The 13,960-nt window shown below is 43.9% G+C and overlaps 1 protein-coding gene across 1 annotated transcript; it reads right to left on the bottom strand.

The window, feature by feature from the left end:
- Positions 1–8,571: 8,571 nt before the first annotated feature.
- On the bottom strand, positions 8,572–13,800 carry LOC121992044 (protein WVD2-like 1). The gene is made up of 7 exons (XM_042546163.1): positions 13,628–13,800; positions 11,669–12,077; positions 11,265–11,353; positions 11,086–11,179; positions 10,927–10,998; positions 9,597–9,707; positions 8,572–9,064 (listed from the first exon to the last, which is right to left on the bottom strand). Exons 2-7 carry the CDS (start codon positions 12,071–12,073, stop codon positions 8,759–8,761), a joined length of 1,077 nt encoding a protein of 358 aa, XP_042402097.1. The 5' UTR covers positions 12,074–12,077; positions 13,628–13,800; the 3' UTR covers positions 8,572–8,758.
- Positions 13,801–13,960: the final 160 nt, after the last annotated feature.

Below are 13,960 nucleotides of genomic sequence, written 5' to 3'. Positions count from 1 at the left end.
AATGTTTATAAAATCTGAATAATCTAATTATCGGACTATTTCTTTCTCAATCTATAACATTAATAGTTCATTTAGTGTATCTTGTAACACTGAGACCAATATGGTGGCCGTAGATAGTAGCAAGGCGACAAGCAGTAACCATCATGCAATTAGGTTGTCATTCGCACAAGCGACCGGGATAACGCGCGACAGCCACCGCGCTGTGCAATTAGGTCACACGAGCAAAGGCCAACAACCACCAGCCCGTGTTGCGTGAGATAGCCACTGCGAGAATGGACGTGATTAGGTCGCACAAATGGCCGTTGTTGCACGATTAGGATATAATTGGTGTCGCGTGTTGTAAGACGAAGAAGAAGGTCAAAGAAGAAGATTAGGATTATCTCTTGTTCAGGGAATCCATGCATCGGTAGAAAAGAAAGCTGGAGAAGAAATCACGTGCAAAGAAGAGCAACACTAGAGAAGAAATTGCATTGAAAGAAGAGTCATGCATCGGTGCGCGCCTCGAAACTGTGAGAATAGGTTTAGCAATCATTTAGGGTCCATGCCTCTCATTTTGTTTTAGGTATAATTAAAAAAAATGGGTCCTTCATCGAGCTGGGCCCTGAGGCGATTGCCTCTCTGACCTTATGGAAGTTATGGCTCTGGCGCGTGGGCATACCTCCCTCCGGTGTCTCCATAGGCTCATTGAAGTCGTCCCAACCCCTCCTGGTCGACATGGCTGTGCTAGAGAAGAGAATTGGAGCCAACAGAAAACAACAACCGAATTGTCTCATCTTGTTTGCTTTGTGATAGAAGAAATTAGAGCTGAGAGGCATGACTATATATATAAATTATAGAGTATGGAAGGCCTTCCATGGAGTTTTTTCATTTTTCTTTTTGGATAATTTGATTAATTTTATATTTCTAAGATTATTTAAGGGGGCAACATGTGAAATTTTTAGTGGATTCATACCGAAGTGCAAATCCGAGTGTATTCCATTTGCTCGGACACTTTATATGAGTTAGCCATCACCACTACCATGAAGACGCTAGCAGTGGCAATGAGCTAGGTTGAGTTATATTTGAATTTTTTATTTGTTTATCGAGTTTATCTAAATTTATTTATCTCAACATTTTTTTAAACAATCTCAAATGACATTTTAAGACATATAATAATTTTAAACATACTTGGAATTTAAATAAAATAGATATGATACGTGAAATTTATATTATTTTTTATTTTAAACAATTTTAAATTATAAACTTTATAGAATATTATGTTTTTATGTATTTAAATAAAAATATAAAAATAAATATATAATTAATATTTAGATAAGTTAATAAATATGTGTATTTTTAAAAAATCTTAACAAATTGAAATAACAAGTGTTCACCTTTTTTAGTCAAGGACTTCACATTATTAATATTCTATTTTACAATGAAAACATGCGAAGAAAAGGGAAAGAAATGGAATCGGCACCCACCAAACTATTGACTTGGAGTCTTTGATCACCATAATTGACTTCCCCAATCCACTCACTTCGAGTCTTAGAAGAATTTTTTTTAAATTTAATTTATTTTTTGGAGAGCAATAGCAATGGATGGTGTGACTGAGTTAACTGAGTCGAATGGTTGCACAAACGGTGTGGTTTGACCAGAAAACTTTGAACGAGTGATTTTTTAAGTAGGCTACAACTTTATGGTAACATAAAACCCTTAGTTTTTTTTTTATTTTAATCCGATATTAAATCAACTAATCTAAGAAGTTGATGAATTCCTACCGAAATTTTTTCATTGATTATCAAAATAAATCTAAAAGTACAAGTATCACATGACCCAATAATCAATATTCCAAATTTATTGATCCGGTGATAAGACGGACCCGTAAGATAGGAAGTCAAAATGGTCAACACCCAGGATAGGCAGCCGATCGGGTGAGATACCTTCTCGAGCAGCAGGAAGAGTAGCCGATCGGCCCGACCCGGCTTCTCGATAGCTCGGCCTGGCATCGAATTTCCGATGCTCATAAGGCAAAGCAAGAAGAGACGAAGGTCGAGCGGACATCCCGCTTGGCTACCCAGGAACATGGCATCAATCCGGCAGTTAAGGCTCCCTCGCTCGACAGGACGGAGTCGGACATCAAATCATCGGTTGAGCGGACATCCGAGTCGGTCCGACATTGGTATCGCCCGGAGGGCGTTAGTTGAGTGGTTCCTTCGCTCGGCCTGGGAAAGGCGTTAGCCGAGCGGTTCCTACGCTCAGCCCGGTAAAGGACAAAGGGGGCAGTTGATGATATCTTCCTAGGAACCAGTACCGCCGACAAGAGGCATGGTCGGCGGCATGGTCAAATAGGGAATCGTACGGCGGAAACTTCCATTGTCATGTCAGAGATATGCTCGTGCTACTAAGGTATGGAGTCAGACACGCTTTTCTGACACATCCATTCCAGGTATGCTTTGAGGAGCGTGCACGCCTCGGGGAACTTGTGCGCACCTCCGGGGAGTCTTATATAAGGACCCTCAGACTTCGACGGAGGTACGCACACACATATACTATAGCTACAGTTCTCGTTTCTTCTTGGCTCTACTCTTTTTTCGTCGGAGATCTTACTTGAGTATCGGAGGGTCGTCGCCGGGGAACCCCTCCCCGGCTCGGCATTGTGTTTGCAGGTCCACGCCAGCAAGAGACTTACGCCTTCAGAGTCCTCAACCAGTCAACAGAAGCGCCACATCCCCAGTGTCCATCGACTTAGCTCTTGGACAGAATCAAATTGGCGCCGTCTGTGGGATGCACCTGAATCCGAGTCAAGGAGATGAAAGAAGCTGGATGCCAGCATACTGTGACGCTCTCTCAAGAGGAACTTGACGCGCTCGTACAGGCGCGAGCAACCAAGATAATAGAGAAGCAACAGAAGGCGCTAGCCGATCGGTGGCGCAACAAGTAGCCTCAGTATCTGGAGGCCGAGCGGCGACGTTAAACCCTAGAGTCGAAGCGGCGACTATAAAAACCCCACCTTGAAGATTGTCGAGCGACGACGTTAAACCCTAGAGTCTGAGCGTCGACTATAAAAACCCCGCCTTGAAGATCGTCGAGCGGCGACGTTAAACCCTAGAGTCGAAGCGACGACTATAAAAACCCCACCTTGAAGATTGTCGAGCGACGACGTTAAACCCTAGAGTCGGAGCGACGACTATAGAAACCTCGCCTTGAAGATCGTCGAGCGGTGACGTTAAACCCTAGAGTCGGAGCGACGACTATAAAAACCCCGCCTTGAAGACCGTCGAGCGGCGACATTAAACCATAGAGTCGGAGCGGCAACTATAAAAACCCCGCCTTGAAGACCGTCGAGCAGTGACGTTAAACTCTAGATTCGGAGCGACGACTATAAAAACCCTGCCTTGAAGACCGTCGAGCGGCGACGTTAAACCCCAGAGTTAGAGCGGCGACGTTAAACTCCAGAGTCGGAGCGACGACTATAAAAACCCCGCCGTACAGACCGTCGAACGGCGACGTTAAACTCAAGCCTTAGAAAATCATCTAGCGGAGACGCTAAAACTGAAGTCGAGCGGCGACTATAAACCCCAAAGGTATGATCCTAAGCGAATGTTTCAATAATAGCGTGGGTGTCACAGTCGATCAAAACTGCGCAACCAAATACTTAGCAAACAAACAACATATAAAAAAGACACAAAAAGATTTCATTGATAGACGCTGCCGAACGGCAGGAATACAGTTAAGGCTTACAAAAAACACTCTAGCGACCCTTCGCTCACTCAATACAGTTAAAGGCCTCGTCAGGAATAGCCTTGAGAAGCTGGACTCGGTTGACATCCCTGTCGGAGAAAGCTTCAGGGAGATGGTCGTTCACCTTCAGCTGGACGAGCGTGGCATTGATCGCCAGCATGAACGAGTGGACAATCCGGTTGGTCGCTTTCTCCAAGAATAGTTCCGAGCGGAGGTACTGTTGTTTCAGGACAGCAAAGTGACCCGGCTCGACCTCTTGATAGGTTTTCATAGCAGCGCGCAAAGCCTCTAATTCCTCTTCAAGGCGCTTCACTTGGCCTTGCAATTTAGCCTCCTTAGCCGATCGACTCTCCCGCTCGGTAGACAGGGAGTCTTTTGCTTTCTTCAGATCCTCGGCCAGCTGTCGGGCCTCCCTGTTCTTTTCTTTCAGATCGGCGATGGCTCTTTGTTTCCTTGTGGAGGTCAGATTAAGTTTCCTATCATAAGTCTTCAACTGTGCCTCAATCTAGCCTAGCCTGCTGGCCTGCTCGGCCGACTTCTGCTACTCCTCAGTGAGGAGTCATTGGGCCTTCTCCAGATCAGTCTTCAGATGGGCGGGCGATGGTCCCTGGGAAGAGGCTTCTCCAGAAATCTTGAGTCTCTTCAACTCATCTTCCACGTGGGTCAGCCGCTGGCACATGGCGATATTCTCCACCCAGTACTGCAAGCAAAAATTAATGTCGAGAGGAGGTAACTTATGAACTAACGCAAATACTAACCCCAGTGGACATCTCCAGATGACTGTTGGCCAGCGCACCCGGGGGCTTCATGGCTGTTCGCGCCCTTGCCTCCTCCCAGACATGGGCGAGCCGACCCCGGATGTAGACTTGATGCTGGGGAGAGCTAGGTTGGTCGCCCGACGCGAGAAGATCCTTAGTCGGCAGGCAAAGGGTGGCGGTGATGGATCGTCTCCCGCCCAGCGCCGATTGGGCAGAGGCAGACGGACCGGAGGGTTGAGCAGGGTGGACTGGAAGAATGGCTGATCGGGTTATCTTTCGCCTAGCCGAAGGAAGGGAGGTGATTGGCTGAACGGAGAGCGGCTCCTGTAGCTCAGCCACGGACGGAGTTCGATCGGAAGAAGTAGCCTCAACTGTTGTGGGGGCTAGGGACGAGACGCCTCCCCCCGCAGAAGCTTGGACGGCTGAAGTAGCATATCAGGATGGCGCCTCCACTCAGTGCCTCTTGTGGGAGAGCGGTACTTTGTCGCCTGAGGACCCCGATCCCTCAGCAAGAATGACAGGGGGTGCGCCGCGAACCTAGCCTGGTTCAGTCGCCCCTCCTGCACTGGGTGTATGTTCAGTGGTCTCGTTGCCCGCAGTTGCTGTTTCCCCGGTTGTGTCCTCCTGTGAGCCAACGGGAGGCAGGCCGAGTCGCTCCATCTCCTTAGTTGTCGCTGCCTCGATCTCAGCCTGCTTAGCCTTCATTATACCAGCCGCTCGGGCACGCATCATGATGTCGGCTGCAAAAGAAGAACAGAATCAGTTAGACTCAAAGGAAGAAAGTTAAGAAATCTCATACCTAGGCTGTTCGGAAGTTTCACTCGACTCGGACTCAGCCCGAACATGTATATCACGCATTCTGATAATAACTTGTGGATGTTGAACTTCAGCCCGACCAACATATTAGCGGTGTGGAGGTAATCCGATTGAGTCTTGCGCCTCTTCAGCTCGGGCGGGGGTGGCAGGGCAGTCTACCATCGAGTTCGGAAGTGGGGTTGCTCGGGGAGTCTTAAATACAAAAATTACTCCTTCTAGTGTTTGTTGGAGGAGGGCATCTTGTCGAAGAAAACTAGGCCAACACGAGACTGAAACAGATAGGTGCCCAGCTCGGATTGTTTGGGGTAGTAGAAGTAGTGGAAGACCTGAGGGGTTAGTGGGATGTTGTGCACGTGGAACATCACCACCACGCCGCACAGTAGGCGGAAGGAGTTGGGGACGAGCTGAGCAAGCGGGATTCGAAAAAAATTACAAACTTCGGTTATGAACGGATGAATGGGAAATCGGAGGTCGGTCACGAACTGGTATCGGAAGAAACAAATAGTGCTGGTCAGCGGGTTGTGTGGTCGGTCGGACGGGCCGGCCAGGACAATTTCGTGATCGGACGGGATGTCGTAGGCGTTTATGAGATTCGCGGCGTCACCGCGTCAAACCGAGTCTCCATGGTAGTATACCAGAAACCGGGAGCGGGGTCGGACGGCTGCGAAGGGCTCGCCATTACCGGAGGATGAAAAGGCAGAAGGTTCGACGGAGAAGATGATCGAGAAAAACCAAGAGGACACGGGAAACAGGAAAGTTATGAAAACTACGCACAAACAGAGGTTGGAAAAGGTCGAAAGGCTTACAAAGGGAAAGGCCGCTGAAGGAGGAAATCGGGAGTCGCCAGAACGCTGGAAGCCAGCAAAGTCGCCAGAGCAAACTGTCGAAGAGCAGAAAGAGAACGCAGAGGAAGAAGCGGCGACGCTGAGGCTTTATAAAGATGGGCGCGACCGATCGGGGTCGTCCGATCTAGGGCACAGGAATCGGAACGCACATCCGACCGTTAAATTTGAACCGTCAAACGTCACATCAGCAGCTGTCACCTCGAACGTGCGGTGACTACGCCAACGACACGTGGCGTTCTCCCATAGGGCAGCATTTAATGAGCGCGTGCTCGACCTTAATGGAAGTTATTTGCACGCATCACGAGGAGATGCGGACGGCGTCAGCATTAGCTGACCGGCTCGTGCCCCTTCGAAAGCGGTGAGGAAAAGTATCCAAAATATCCAAGTACTAAGGCACGAAGCACCGACCGGGGGAGAAAGATCAGTCTTGCGGAGACCGAGCGGGATCCCACTCATCTATTAGCCGACCGACCAGCCGTCCACTAGACTACTTGTCCAGTTAGTCGGACTTGCAGCTTCTTTCGACTAGACTTGAGGGGGAGGCACGCGATCCGGTAGTAAGACGGGGCCCGCACGATAGGAAGTCAAAGTGGTCAACACCCAAGATAGGCGGTCGATCGGGCGAGATACCTTCCCGAGCGGCAGGAAGAGTAGCCGACCCGGCATCTCGACAGCTCGACCTGGCGCCGAGTTTCCGACACTCATAAGGCAAAGCGAGAAAAGACAAAGGCCGAGCGGACATCCCGCTCGGCTACCCAGGAACACAACATCAACACGGTAGTTAATGCTCCCTCGCTTGACAGGGTGGAGTCGGACATCAAATCATCGGCCGAGCGGATATCCGAGTCGGTTCGACCTTGGTGTCACCTGGAGGGCATTAGCCGAGTGGTTCCTTCGCTCGGCCTGGGAAAGGCGTTAGCCGAGCGGTTCCTACGCTTGGCCCCATAAAGGACAAAGGGGCAATTGGCGATATCTTCCTAGGAACCAGTGCCGCTAACAAGAGGCATGGTCGGCGGCATGGTCAGACAGGGAATCGTATGGCGGAAACTTCCACTGTCACGTCAGAGATATGCTCGTGCTACTAAGGTATGGAGTCAGACACGCTTTTCTGACACATCGATTCCATGTATGCTTTGAGGAGCGTGCACACATCGGGAAGCGTGCGCACACCTCTAAGGAGCCTTATATAAGGACCCCCAGACTTCGACGGAGGTACGTACACACATATACTGTAGCTACAATTCTCGTTTCTTCTTGGCTCTACTCTTTTTTTTCGTCGGAGATCTTACTTGAGCGTCGGAGGGCCGTCGTCGGGGAACCCCTCCCCGGCTCGGCGTTGTGTTTGCAAGTCCACGCTAACAGGAGACTTACACCTTCAGAATTCTCAACCAGTCAACAGAAACGACACATCTCCAACGTCCATCGAATCAGCTCTCGAATAGGATCATTTATTATCCCACTAAAAAAAACACCTTACACTACACCGTAATTAAAGATACCGTGAGAATATTGAAATGTCATTACCGTGTCTACTGTAGCCGAAGACTCAAGACTTTTGATTGATATCAAAATACACATCACCTTAGTAATTTCTATTCGAGTATTTGACAATTTTATTAAACTTGGCTTTGAGTTTATGGGCTTTGTTTACTTAGACGAAAAATTAAGCTAATGGATGATAAAGACGATAGCTTTCTAAAATTTCCCATCCTTACAAATATATTATAGAATAGAGGTTGGAGAATTAAATGAATAGAGATGCCTCTTATTTCATTCGCCATTTTGGTTTCATTGAAATCAGACGAAAACAAATCTTACTTCACCATTGAATTGCCCACTTATGACTCCACAGATCTCTCATCCTTTGAATTGCCCACTTATGACTTCTTGTGAAAGAAACAATACACAATCATTGACAAGGTATGAAATTCAATTCTCATGGCCCAATACCCAACTCGGAGTTGGATTGACTAATCAGGTTAGACAAATAGTAGAGATCTTAGGGCCCAAGTTTGATGAGACAAGGTTTTTCAAGTCAGACGATGAAAACAAAATTTCAGATTTTGATCCAAATCGCATACACAATCACAATGGGAGCCTCTTCTCTTAAAATCTTGACGAGATAAATAAATTCCCTCGGATGGATCTAATAGCTAGCACATGAGATGTTACCACAATGAGATTTGAGGTTCGAATCTCGACAAAATCGAAATAAATACCTTCCTTATGTGTTAACCCTGAAATGGATTGACGGGGATACTAAGGATGAACGTATTCACCTTTTGCCACAATTGACGAGATCAACAAAGGAGATGATTTCCTTTCCTCTGCTCAGCTTAATGTGAGCAACAGGTGCAAAAACAAAAGAGCAAAATTCTGCAAATATTTGCATGAGCTACTGATTCCAAATAGGATCATAACAAAAAATCTAAAATCCCAGCAAACCCAGTGCCATGATCTAACATATATAGGTACCTACAAAATTTACATTATACATGTGAAGTCCACTATCACTACAAATCTTAATCGGGCAGTTCGATATGGAGTGAAACTATAAATTATAAGGAGGGTTTTTCAAGTTCAAGTAACATTAAGATGATAACAGCATACCAGATGCTAAACACTGGGGTTGGCTGGTGAGATTATATCAGATGGAGCCTGGGGCACTGCCCTCTCGGGCAGCGGCTGCTTAGAGTTCTCTCTAGTAGATTTGATCCCTTCTCTGGGCTTATTCACTGGATTCTGGTATTTGGGGGTAGCGTTCAACTTGTTTGTAGCATCCTTGCAAGTGCCCAAACTGTGACGTTGAAGGCGACCATGCCCTCGGCGTCCACTGCCATTTTCTCCTTCTACCTGAGTGCTTGAATCACCGCAGCTCTTCCTTCGACCCAGTTTTGGTGATCGAGCACGAGTAGGAGGGACCTTTGTGTGAAGATTCAAAAATTAGATATTCACCATTTTAAGCATACATGACGCATGAAAAACCTAAAGGTCATAGATGGCATACTGCATCAGATGGAGGACACTATACAACTTCAAATAAGACTACATGAGAATATTTTTGCAAAGAATTCATTATTGAGTCGGAATAAGGTAGCTTTTGTCCGAACATTGGTATACCATGGTGAAGATAATTAATAAGCAATAAATTTTAATTGCTTGGTGCCAGAAATTCCTTCCCTTTACTAGTATGTGTTTTTAAGGTTGCTCGAGTAATAACATCCGCTAGTCAAATTTGAGTTCATGGTTATCAAGAAAGGATAGGCTGATCTATCATGCAAACTAAGATACTGGACTAAGCCCTCAGTATTGAAAACAGAACAAATATCAGCAATGATATCCTTCAGAAAAAGGAAAATTTGTTGAAACTATACATAAAGCATCCAGCTAATGACTTTTTAATTTAACAACACTCTTTTCACTAGTTTTTCAAGTCAAAGCCTCAGCTGAATACCTTTTTAAATTCGACCTTGGGGGGTGGCGCCTCGCGATAGAAGTTGGGCATTGGTGTTGCTCTGAAAGTCAAATTTTTCCTTAGTTGTCTCAGAGCAACCTCTTGTTCTTCCTAAAAATTTCAACAGTTCAATAAGAAACTAGCAAAAATGTACCTTTGCAGGAAATTTTGTTCAGAAGTGATTAATAAAATATCAAGTGAAGGGTGTATTATTCTTAAATTAGAACTCATATTTAGCAATGTGATCCATATGATTGAGGAAAAATGATCACAAGATAGCATGACCAAATAAACACATATAAAAGGGCAGTCCGTGCACAAAGCTCCTGCCAATGCGGGTCCCGGCGAAGGGTCTATTGTGAGCAACCTTATCCTACTTTGCAAAGGGCTGACTTCGAAACTCGACCTCTAGGTCACACGGCCGATACCAACTTTACACTTGCGCCAAGGCTTGTCTTCACCAAATAAACGCATATACGAAAAGAAAAGGAAAAGATAAGTACATTTTAATTCTTAACCTTAAAAATAAGACCACCTTCACGTGCAAAAGAATGCATTCTTACCGCTTACGGTGAAGGGTCTGGAACAGAAATTGCTACACGGCTGAGGAGACGGAAGCTAATCTAATATTGTTATCTCAGATGCGGTGTCTAATATCTGTATTGCAGACTTGTAGATTTTTCCTTAGGCTATCATAGCATTAATACAACTTTGACATCATTCTTCTAAAGTTAAAGAGGATTCAGAAAATCAAGACAGTAGAGAATTCAAGAAATGAAAAATTAATCCATTGCACCATCCGATCAACATAAGAAATGACACAATACAAGTACCCTAAAAATAAGCAAAAATAACTCATAAGATGCCAGTCATTAACAATCAAACTGTTCAGAAGTTGCAATTTGCATATAGAAGCCACAAGGATATATGCACCCAATATAAAATGCAACAATAGATGAATTACAAATAAAGTATAACATTCCAAAGAATATCCTTTAAATAATATCTTTTTCATCTACACAATAAGCATTACAATCTATCAAATTGTTAATATGATAATGGGGGCATTTCTTCCTAAATAAAACTCATGAAACAACATATATAAGAAGCCATCTCTTCATCTTATACTTTCCTTTTTTGATTAGTAATCTAAATTTCAATCATACTTGGACATGGCATGGCAGAACATAAGGCCTAAAAACATTTTTAACTATTCAATTTGCAGATTCTTGTCTTGTTAAAACAGTTGTATGTGACACTATGTTTGGAAAAAGATTTAACTTCTCGAGTAACATCACTCACAAGAACTACAGAACAGAAGAAATCATACCCTAGTTCTGGCTTCACATTGCAGCTTCTCTGCTTCCAGAGCCTGGTGTTTTTCTTCTAACTTTGAGTAGAACTAACAAGAAAAGAGCTTATTAAATCTTCCTAAAAAATTCAGGATGCATCATCAACTCCAAGAACTTAAAACAACTGAAATAAGTACCTCCTTACGCCTCTCTGCACGTTCATTGGACCTGAATGTAGGGGCAACTGCCATTGTTGTCCTAGTTTTCATATTTTTTATAGACGGTGCCGTGCTGAGAGTAATTAAGGGAAAATAATATTAGAATTTTCTTCTAGCAGCCAATCTATTTCACAAAATAGAATTTGTGGAAAGTATACGAAGAAGCAATGGAGCAAGAGTCCTCTTCATCTGGGTGCCTTATGCTATCAGGATGCTGTGGCTTTCTAGATGTGACCTTAGAGTTACCCTGCAAACAAATTGCAGAACTCTAAATCTTGAAAATCCATACATTTGTCTTCCAATTATATAAAATTAAGATTGAAATGAGTTTTTAAAGAAAGGAAATCCATCCTCTAATATATAAACGTTAAAGCACTGGAATTTGACCTTTTTTCTATCAAGTGCTAAAAACAGCATTAAGATAATTATAGATTTGATGCTGAAGTCGATTATGAAGAGGAAAGTCAACAAAAAATATTGAATTACACAGAAAGGGACAACTTTAGATTCTGAGGTTACTCAAATTAAATGTTATATTGATCGTCGATAGAATAGAAAGCACCTTAGTCTTTTGAATATTTGATGATTGTGATTCCACAATAGAATTTATTTCTTCAGTAATGCCACCTTCAGCAACCAAGGCATGGCTTTCTCGAGAAGCATGCTTTTCAATTACAAGGGCAACTGGATGTGAAGTGCTTTGATTTGATTGTATAGTTCCATTAATGGAATTTGATGCTACTGACTCCTGATCGCCATACTCCTTTTTCGTTGTCTCCTCATCCATCCTCAAATTTCTAATTTGAGATAATACATGTACTTGGACATTAGAAGTATCCTGATTGTTGTCCATGTGTTCATCAGATGGTACATATCCAGAAGGACCGTTTGGACTGTTCTGATAAGTTTTACCATTAGCAAAATTACTTTCCTCTTCTATTGGATGTTCTGTCACTTCCTTACCCATCGGGCTACAGAAAATGAACCATCAGAAAAGTCATCAATACTACGCTCCACAAATGATTTTAATTTCCAATAAATAAAAAAAAGAAATCATATGATAAAGTACTAATATTATTAAGAGGATACATGAATTGGGTATGGTAAACATTAACAAGTATATTCTACAATTCTAGCAGTAGATGGCCAACAAATCCATTTGCATGTGTCCGTTCATTTCTAGTGAAGCATGAAATATAATGGAAATATACTGTCAGAACATTTTCAGTTTGCATATTGACATTGCGTGGGGAGCCTTGGCGCAACGGTAAAGTTGTTGTCATGTGGCCAAAAGGTCACGGGTTCGAATCCTGGAAACAACCTCTTGCAAAAAGCAGGGTAAGGCTGCGTGCAATGGATCCTTCCCCGGGACCCCACATGGCGGGAGTTTCGTGCATCGAGCTGCCTTTATATCGACATTGCCCGCCATTTCCAAAAATCAGGACAAATGTATAAATGTCTGTTCTACATGTGTAGCAGAAATGAAAGCCACAGAGGACAAGTGACAGAGCTAAATCTTAGATATAATGGAACATTCAAGAAGATTTTGCCGGATTTTCATATCACAGACATGGATAACAGTATCAGTGAGGGAAAATAACATAAACATGAGGTGTTATTTCCTTATCAGACATTATCCAAAAAACATATGTGCTCAGTGAAGGTGAGAAGAATAAATCTATTTCAAGCTCCATAAGGTAATACAGAGAGAACATACTCCATGAAGAACTTTATAAGTTGTAATGGAGCCCTCGTTGCATTCAGAAGATCTTTTGTAAGATTGGACAAAAGCGCACCATTATGATTTCTCATTCAGCTACTCTACCTCAGTAGTAGTCCGTGACTTGTTCTTTCTATTTTCAAATATCATCTCCATGGATTTCTTTTACCAAGCTAAAATAGATCCAATATCTACCCAATTACTACTCAGTTATCATGGAAATAGACTGAACTAATAATTTCATCAAACAAAAACCTTCATATCAGAAACCTTTAACAGACAACTGAACAGACAACTGAAACTACCAATACCTTTGGATAAAAAACGCAAATGCAAACCATTTCAAGGCACACCAAAAGGAGGAAATTACCAAGAAACAATAAAACCTGAGTAATTAACCAGAACCATAAAAACCAACTAGCATATTGATAAACCTATTCCACTTGCATCTTATCCAGAGACTCCTTGTAGAGAGAAATGCAATAAAAGCAATGGGAAAGTGGAGCACACACAAGACACCATTTTGCTCCGCGTTCGCTATATATGGGATGATCACAAAGCACGTCAGCAAGATTATTTTTTAGTCAAAACCCTAATCTACGCCGACCGAAAGGTAGGCAAACTCAAAATGCAGACAAACTTTCGCAGATATCCCGGGCACATGGGCCAGATCTCAACCACTACCGCAGAGCCATCCCTCAGTCAACAAACCCCTAGCGCATTGCATTGCCGACAAGAAGTAGCAGATTGGTAACTAAGAATGCTAGATCCGAACGGAGGACATCAGCACAAGCGACTTACCAACCACTTTCCGAGCCGATTCGAGAGATCTGGAGCTCGTTCCGAAGTGATTTCGTTTGGTTCTTTCGCACTTCGCTCCGCTCTATCCACCGCCCCTCCTCCTCCACCTCCTCCTCGGGAACGGCGACAACCTCGGCTGTGCTATTTATCGCTAGCTGTGCCAGAGCTAACGCCGTCAGCTAACGGTTGAACTCGTGCTCCTTCCAGCGAGCCGATTGCTTAACGGCAAATTTTCAAATCACACCTTGAATTTTGCGAGTCATTATAAATGTAAACTAAAAAATTTAAAATCTCCTTTCTTTCCTCCCGTGAAATGGACGATTTGAATTGACC

The sequence above is a fragment of the Zingiber officinale genome, chromosome 6B, assembly GCF_018446385.1.
Source record: "Zingiber officinale cultivar Zhangliang chromosome 6B, Zo_v1.1, whole genome shotgun sequence".
NCBI classification, from domain to species: Eukaryota; Viridiplantae; Streptophyta; class Magnoliopsida; order Zingiberales; family Zingiberaceae; genus Zingiber; species Zingiber officinale.
This window is presented reverse-complemented; position numbering and strand designations above follow the sequence as displayed.

Excerpts from the sequence above, each read along its gene's own strand:
- LOC121992044 (XM_042546163.1), bottom strand. The coding sequence starts at position 12,073 with ATGGGTAAGGAAGTGACAGAACATCCAATAGAAGAGGAAAGTAATTTT. Across the intron at positions 11,180-11,264 it reads TCTTGCTCCATTGCTTCTTC|CACGGCACCGTCTATAAAAA; the intron begins GTATACTTTCCA and ends AATTACTCTCAG. Across the intron at positions 10,999-11,085 it reads GTGCAGAGAGGCGTAAGGAG|TTCTACTCAAAGTTAGAAGA; the intron begins GTACTTATTTCA and ends TTTTCTTGTTAG.